The sequence below is a fragment of the Cyprinodon variegatus genome, unplaced genomic scaffold (assembly GCF_000732505.1).
Source record: "Cyprinodon variegatus isolate N-32 unplaced genomic scaffold, C_variegatus-1.0 Scaffold33, whole genome shotgun sequence".
Lineage (NCBI taxonomy): Eukaryota > Metazoa > Chordata > Actinopteri > Cyprinodontiformes > Cyprinodontidae > Cyprinodon > Cyprinodon variegatus.
The window spans coordinates 432941-441316 of NW_015150486.1; the positions used below are offsets into that span (position 1 = coordinate 432941).

At 39.9% G+C, this 8376-nt stretch overlaps 1 protein-coding gene across 1 annotated transcript in view; it reads left to right on the forward strand.

The window, feature by feature from the left end:
• Positions 1-342: 342 nt before the first annotated feature.
• LOC107102730 (myelin protein zero-like protein 2) overlaps positions 343-8376 on the forward strand; it is a 37489-nt gene continuing 29455 nt past the window's right edge. Inside the window, exon 1 of the mRNA XM_015402140.1 lies at positions 343-654. Within this exon, the coding sequence (XP_015257626.1) occupies positions 600-654 (55 nt within the window). The 5' untranslated portion in view covers positions 343-599. The remainder of the gene's footprint in view (positions 655-8376) is intronic.

Consider the following 8376-nt stretch of genomic DNA (forward strand, 5'->3'; position numbering starts at 1 on the left):
CAAGAGAGCTAGTCTCTAAAACAGACATGGCTATGGCTTGATGCTAACATGTTTGTTATCAGTCAGAATTCTGAGATTAAAGTCAGAATCAGTTAACTTTTCTTTTTTTTTTTTTTTTTTCAGAGGCCCTAGTCCTCTTCCATAAGTAAAAAGCCTAAAGGTTTGAGAGAGAGAGAAAGTTTGAAACGGATTAGATTTTTCCAGGTCATGGTTCAATCTGTGGAATATCTTCGCCTTCAGCCGCAGAACTGGTCTGATGACTGGTTTGGGGTTTAACTCGTGAGCTCTGAGCAGATGTGAGAGCGCAGCAGAGATTGCTTCAGTTCCCCTTTCTTCCTTTTTCTTTTCACTCCGCCCGGAATGATGGTGGGAGGGCGCATGAAGGGAAGCGTTTGACGCCAGAAGGCGAGCTGGGATGCGCTTTTTGGACAGGAAAGCCGAAGGAGAGGACCTATCGTGACGTGTTTTTTGATGTTTATATCCCTCTACAAAGAGTTTCACTGTGTCTGTGAGTCAGTCCGTGGAAGAATTTTGAGTGGAGTGGCTTTACTGACTCCTTGCCCCCCCATCAGCGCGCGCTCAGCTGACCCGCCGTCCAAATGTGCGTAAAAGGACTCTATGTTTTCGCTGTCCTGTTCGGACTCGCAGCTTCAGGTGAGTGACGTGGAAAAAAATCTTGTGTTTGATGATCTTATCTTTTTATTTAAGACTATTAAAGATTGCTGTCTGTTTTTGAGTCGCGCATGTGAAACTTTATTGGAAGTTAGCAAAAAAAGAAAAAGAAAAAAGCAGCAATCCTGTGATGGGATGCCATAAATAACTCGGGTTAGAAGTAAATAATCCTAATTGTCTACCTCGTAGTGAGAAGGACCCCGCAGGGACCCCTAACCTTCATCTCAATGCGCTCTCGTGCGTCATTGGGAAGCGGGGAAACTTTGGCACCGGGTGGATCGTTTAAGAATTCCTGTTAGACATCCTTGGCTGTAACTCCTAACGACTTTACCGGCATAAGACGTTGGTCGCATTGTCTTTGTGTTTTCGCAAAACCTCCCTTTCCTGCCCATTAATGCGCATCCGTGCTTGCGCACGTATGGAGACTGTGAAGTGGCCACTTGGAGGGAGATAAGTCCACCTGCTTCCCGTTCGCAGGGGGATTTCAGGATATGTCGTGAAATAAACAGTAATGGATCCCATCCTTTTATTAAAACTGACCCCTGCGCGCAGACAGAGCTACTAATGGATCATGTTTTAATAAAGTGGGTAATTTAGGACGTCATCTGCAATTCATACAGGAGGCTACAGGTTGTTTAACCTTGAAGTAATCTGCTTTTATCTCTGTTAAGTGGATTATATTGATTGAATATTTCCATCCAGACGACCAGGCACGGGATTCGGTGCAGCAGCAAGCTGCTTTTGTTTACAGTGAGCATGTGCCTGCAGATCAGCCACAACAGGCTGACAGAAGGATGAGGGATCCTCCTGAAATGTTCATGAGGCAAAGCTTGCAGGACCTCAGTTCACATGACTCACTCCAGGCTTTGTCTGAAACACAGCAGTAAAACAAGATGGCACATGTCTCAGTTTCATGGCAGATATAACACATTAAACGTACATGTGCACACATTTACTTCCTTGTAGTTTGAAGAAAGCTGCTGAAATTACATCATCAGATTCACAGATTTCTGGAAGAAAAAGCGCAGCAGCTGCTCCTCTTCCTCTGTGGTTTCGACATGCGCTGGCCTTTCCCAAAGACATTTGGTTTTCATTATTGGACTTGGAGAAAGACTTCTGATATTAAACAAACACAATAATTTGGTGCTGCTCCACCCTGAGCTTTGCTTGTAGTCACTGTTATGCAGTTCTTCACCTATGATTCCAGTGAAACCTGTTTGAATCTTTTCTGCTAGAGTAGTGCATCGTTTCGGAGTACTTCAAAGGACCAATGAGATATTTTGAAATATCTCACAAAATCATCAGTTTTTATGTAATTTAATGTATAATACAGATTTTTAAGTTCATTAGAGATCATCAGTGTTTAAACTGCATCATAAAGACCAAGAAAAACAATCAAGTTAAAGTTATTGGACGTCATTGAACGTCTCACAGCTCAGTCGTTCATCTCAAAACAGAGGGAGTGTGAAATAATTGGAAATTTACCAAAACATGGTTCAACTGACATGCATCAGTCAGAGAAGTAGCCAAGAAGCCTAAGGCTAAAGGAGTGGCAGAATGTTTCCACCTCAAGCTGCTCAGTTTCTCACTAAGCTATGTTGGAGAAACAGCAAACATCTGGAGGAAAATTGCTCACATAAAAATAACAGCAAAACACAATATTTGATCTACATGTAAATAGTGGAGTGGCCAACATACAGTGTTAATCAAACTATGGTCACCAACCTCATGGTGAAGCATGGTGGTGGCAGTATCATGCCGTTTCTACAATCCAATGACTTTCAGCAGATAAAAAATGCAAAGCGCTCCTAACATTTTGTTTGCATTTCACTGAAAAGGCAGGTTTTTAAAATCCTAGCTGGACATCTTTAGAGGATTGGAGTTTCCATCTCGTCCCTCTACATCTGTTGGTGTTCTCCAGATACTTTATGTTACCTCCACAGTCCAGAAACAAAACTTTTAGGTTTACTTTCAGACTAGAAATGAGTATTTGTGTGCATGGTCGTCCCTGCTTTGCGATGGACTGGCAACCTCTCCAGGGTGTTACCTGACCCTCCCAGAGGAAGCTGGAGACACCAGCGCCTTTCATCCCTGCAAGGATGCACGATGAGACAATGAAAAGATGGGGTCTCCACTTCCCTTCATTTCACATTTACATATCACTTTCTGCTAGTGGTAAAACTGATGCAAACTTGTGAAAAGTTGTAGAACTATAACTTATACAACTTTATATAACTAGAACTTTAGTCTTCAATGTTTTCCAGGCCAAGGACCAGGCCAAAACTGTTGGCGAGATGGAGCGGGGACCCCCTAATTATATGTATTGTATGAAATTGTGTTCTATCAGACTGGTCCTATTCACTCTATTACAGATGGAGTTGTAACTCTTGGATTTTTAAAGTGTTTCTAATTCGGATTTCTCATTGATGGGAGGGGTGTTGTGAATGAAACGGTGTCCAGCTTGAAAGAGCTCCAGTGTGTCGCTGAATGTGTGCATTGATGACTGAAAGACATCTGCATCCATTTATCTGTTTACTACAGTGTGCTGAATTCATGTTAAAGGAATAGTACACCCAAAACATGATTAGCCTTCATTTTCTACTCACCCCCATGCTGAACAACACTCTGGAGTACTTTTTTGATATCTCAAATGCATCTGGAGATCTGGGAGGCTTCTTGCTGTCTGCTGACATTCAAATAATGGAGGTCTATGGTGCCCGAGGCAGAAAGGTCCATAAAAGTCCACAAAAAACGTGTCAATATTCCTCCATACTGCTCGTCCAATGTATTCCAAGTGTCCTGAGTGGGTAGCATCCAGAATTTACTCGAAACGAAGTCATTTAGAATGTTTTTAGAGCATAAACAGTAGTGTATAGGATTTCCTGAAAGCGCGCACCTGCGCGATCACGACGCTACGGAAGCCGGCAGACCAAACCAGCCCATTCAGCTCGGCAAAGAACTCATGCTCTTCCTCAACACTGAAGTCCTCAGACATTTTTCTTTCGTTGTTTCTTTCTTTGCACAGGTAAACAGCACATTTCTTCTTCTACGCTTGCATTATTGGCAGAGCAGACGCTGAATGCGCACTTTCATCTGGTTTGGTCTGCCGCGGTTTCCGTAGACTCGTGAACGCGCTTTTAGGAAATCCTATACACTACTGTTTACGCTCTAAAAACATTCTAAATGACTTTGTTTCGAGTAAATTCTGGATGCTACCCACTCAGGACACTTGGAATACATTGGACGAGCAGTATGGAGGAATATTGACACGTTTTTTGTGGACTTTTATGGACCTTTCTGCCTCGGGCGCCATAGACCTCCATTATTTGAATGTCAGCAGACAGCAAGAAGCCTCCCAGATCTCCAGATGCATTTGAGATATCAAAAAAGTACTCCAGAGTGTTGTTCAGCATGGGGTTGAGTAGAAAATGAAGGCTAATCATGTTTTGGGTGTACTATTCCTTTAATGTGGATTTAAAGAAATTTCAATTGGTGGAGAAAATTGCAGGGGGGAAATATAAAAAAAGTCTAATCAACCAAAACAATGGCGACCTCTATTTAGTACCTCCGTGGACCCCCTAGGTGTTTGCGGACCCCTGTTGAAGATATCTGTTCTAGAATATAAAAAACTTCAGTTGGTAAAAAACTTAGTGAAGAAACAAAATGGTAAATTGCCTCAACTTGCTTTTTCAAGGCAGAAGAATTGACGCGCTTTGCACTACATTCAGTCATTCACACACCACTCACACACTGATGGTGGCAAATTACATTGTAGCTACAGCTGCCCTGTGGCTCACTGAGGCTGCCATACACCAATCTCTCTGACCACCATCAGTAGGCAATGCGGGTGAAAGGCCTTGCCCAAGGACACAACAACACTGAAAATCAGACCTTGAACCGGCACCCCTCTGGTTGCAGGGCAAACTCCTGCATCTGACGCCACTGTCGCCACAAAGAGAAACGAGGAACTTATAGAGGAATGTGTTTTATAGATGCCCAGCCTTATCCCCATATGACTGGTAAACACCAGATCTGATCTCCTTGGAGACCCCCCCCCTCCCTCATGTGGGTGTGTAGCCCACGCTGCTCGCCACAAGTTTCCATGCGCTGCGGTTAAAGTTCTGAAAATTGTCATCAGCGGTTACAGCTGAATGACACATAATGAATGTTGGTTTCAGGATAAAGCCAGTTCTGTTGGAAGTCGTCAGCCTCAAGCCACATGCTTTTGGAAAAACGTATATACAAAAAAAAATCTATAAAGAAAAATCCAATCCAAGCTTTTAAAGTTTCCTTAAATTAGACAGTTGAGCCAAACTTTCCCTACACATGTTAATGATTATGGACTTCATGCTCTGAAGCATTTTTACTTTTCATAAGTATTTATGTGATGCATCTGAAACATGCTTCCTACTTTCCATCCTTACTCCAACAACCTTCCTTTCATCCGTTTTGTTTCCAAAAACAGATAATTTCCCCTTCAGCTTTTGAATATTACATTAAAACACAGTCAGTCAGAGAAAAATGAAACAAACGCCTGATTTTGATGTTAGAAATAATGCTGATCAGGTGCCTCTATCCTATAATAGATGATCGATGAAAAGGTTGGAAAATTAATACCATTGAAGCTCAAACTCACCACTATGCACCAATGTTGAGTTTGCTGAGTATTTGGATCAACAGAATAGGATGGATTCTTGAAAAACACTTGGAAAAAAAGTTTTTGTTTTTGTAAAACAAAATATGCAACGAAGCAGGCATGGAGATGGGAATGTGAAGGTCGCAGGAGGCTCACAGGGTTGCTTTCAAGGTAACAGTCTGTGTTTTTCTTTATGTAAGCATGTCTGGGCTGGAAGGCAGGAAACTGAAACACTTCTTTAAGAGGAGAAATGTGTAAAAAAAGATCATTCCTAAACAACCCAACATGTTCTACAAGCAAAAAGCTTGGACAAGGTTGATGAAAATCCCATTAAATATTACAATCAAAAGTAATATTTCGTTTAATTTTAAAGCTCAAAACAATCTTTTGAAAAACTTTTGGTCCATCATCCAGTTGACGTTTGATTTCTTAGTTTAAAAAAAGAAACTAATAAATTTGCACATGCCTCCAGTGAAGCAACTGATGTAAAAAGTGAGGTTTGAAAATAAACTTTTAAGCAGACTTGAATTAAGCCCACAATTCTGTTTTACATATTTATCTTTGATTTATTTAACTGGTTTGATTTGATATTATAATCTTTGTTATAATTTGTCATTAGTTGTAGTTATAATTAAATTATAATTACAATAAATAAGAGCTTCTAATAAAGGATCTGATGTCTTATACATAGGGTTGATTTATAATACAATCGCCTCTTTTTATTATTTGGTTTTTAGGTAATCAACTGCATTAATTAAAAGAAAAGAACATATTTATTGGTTCAAAGTTTTTTTTCTGCATTTTTTTTTTTCAGAAAACTACTAAATGCAACAGGTGGTTTAATTTTTTCTGCAGAATTTTTTTTTGCTTTAATTGTTTTTGTGATGGACCAATGAACAGTACAGACCGATCCTTTACCTCTTATCTTTTTCTATGTTTCTTTTAATTTCTCCTAAACATGCATTCTGAGCAAGATGTCGCTTTAATGAAAATAAAATTTCTGATTCTTGAAAAAAAATACATACATGTCACATTAATCATACACTTTTTCGACTAAATTTAAATTTTTTCATGAAAAAAAGTGCTAAATGTAAACTGCAGTTTAGTTAAAGTCACATCTCCTTTTTGATATTTCTCAGTAGATAACATTCATCAATAATAATAATAATAAGAATGAATTTTATTTGTAACACACTTTACATTTGACTTCAAATCTCAAAGTGCTACAAAGTGCTACATTTAAAAAAAAAAAAGGGAAAATTAAAACAAGGTTAAAAGACCATAACATTAAAAACAGAGTAAAAAGACAATCATTAAAATCAATACATTCAAAGGCATACGCAGCCTATTAAAAAATCAATGAAACCACACAGATGTAGATGCAGACCAATAGAGTTTATTTTCCCTTAAAATCCCCAATTTGCTTCAAAATGGAGATGCTCTTTTTTTTGTCTCACGGTGACGATATGCAGAGTAAGCACTTGAATGAGGCTTAACTTCCTTAGCAAACTGGAATTTTACAGGAAAAAATGTTGCAGTAGACAGAATCACTACCCCTTTTTTGTCTTTCATGTTGCAATTATTAAAAAATAACGTGATCACATGGTAGTTTCTTATCACTTTCATATTAAATGGTACTTATACCTTAAATGTAAGTTATAACTGTAGAAAATGAGGGATAAACTTCAGACAGGTTAACAACCGAAAGCATTATTTTCTTTCCTAGAGCCAATCTACTTTCACGTCTCCTTTCTTTATGCGGAAATCTGATTAAGTCCTTTTTTAAACACTTTCATCGTTCTTTGTTGACTGTGTCTCTGTATTCTTCATACCAGTGCTTTGCTTTAATGCTTCTCATCCCCAAAGTTTTTCTTCTCCAGGCAGGAACATGAAAAGCTCATAGGCTGACGTGTACCAGCCTGTCTTGACATACAGGTTTAGCACAAACACACAAGAAAACACGCGCCGCTTGTGAACCAACGGCTGTTGGCTGCAGTATACTAAACAATCACACAGACTTTTGAGGGTTCAGCTGAGCCCGGTTTAGTTTACAGTACAAGAGCAGCGTCTTCGAACTGTTTACTGGGATGTAACGCTTATCCATCTCCCTCTGCACGTTTAATCTCATGTCTGTGGCGCCGTGAACATAGCAGAACATGGTTCTTTTGACGAGGTGTGCTGACACACCTTGGAACATGCCAAGCCCTTTTAGCTGAGTTGACAGAATGGCTCGTGGGGGGTGTTGAATAGTCAATGACGTATAAATACGGGCAGGACAAGCAGCATCTGTGAAGTGTTGAAAACATACCAATGTGCCTGGCCCTGTATGCAAACAGGGACTTGAATTGTATTTCTCACAGCAAAGGAAGCGGTTGCCAGGTTTGATGCGTCTGCACGTAAACAAACACATTCTCCTTCCATTGCCATTTTTGGAAAAATGCTAATTTAGCATTTCACAGTTTTTCCTCCAGCAGCAGCTTCTGTTGGCGTTGTCGTTTTCTTGCGTGTTGTATTTTGGCCTGTTTATCAAAGACCTGCCCACAAACAAGTAGATCTACATGTCAAAGCAGTCCGCCAGGTATGTTCCCATCATTAGAATTTAGTTGTTTTCTTCACAATGCTGATCCGTTTCTGACTCATCTGATTAACAGGAAGCCAAGAATAAAATATATCCAAGTCCCAAAGAAAAACATTTAGACAGAGAAGTTATATAACCAGTGTAGCCAGGTCACCTGTCACGGTCTTGGTTCTGTTTTCTTTTGATTATTCAGCTTTACTTTGATTCCGTAAAAGTTTAAAAAACAATCCACTGGACTTGGTTTCCAAGGTTTGAAGACGTTTCGCTCATAGACAGGTTTCAGATATTACAGGCTAACAATGGAACCAAACGACCCGCTCGTCGGTTTCAGTTTGCATGTTTCTAAGAAATACAAGGCCTTGTCTATATAAAGCCTCAAACTCACTGCGGATCCAGACGTTTGAATTGAGAAAGCTTCCTGGATAGGAAGCGAAACGTCTTCAAACCTTGGAAACCAAGTCCAGTGGATTGTCGTTTATCTGTTATCGAT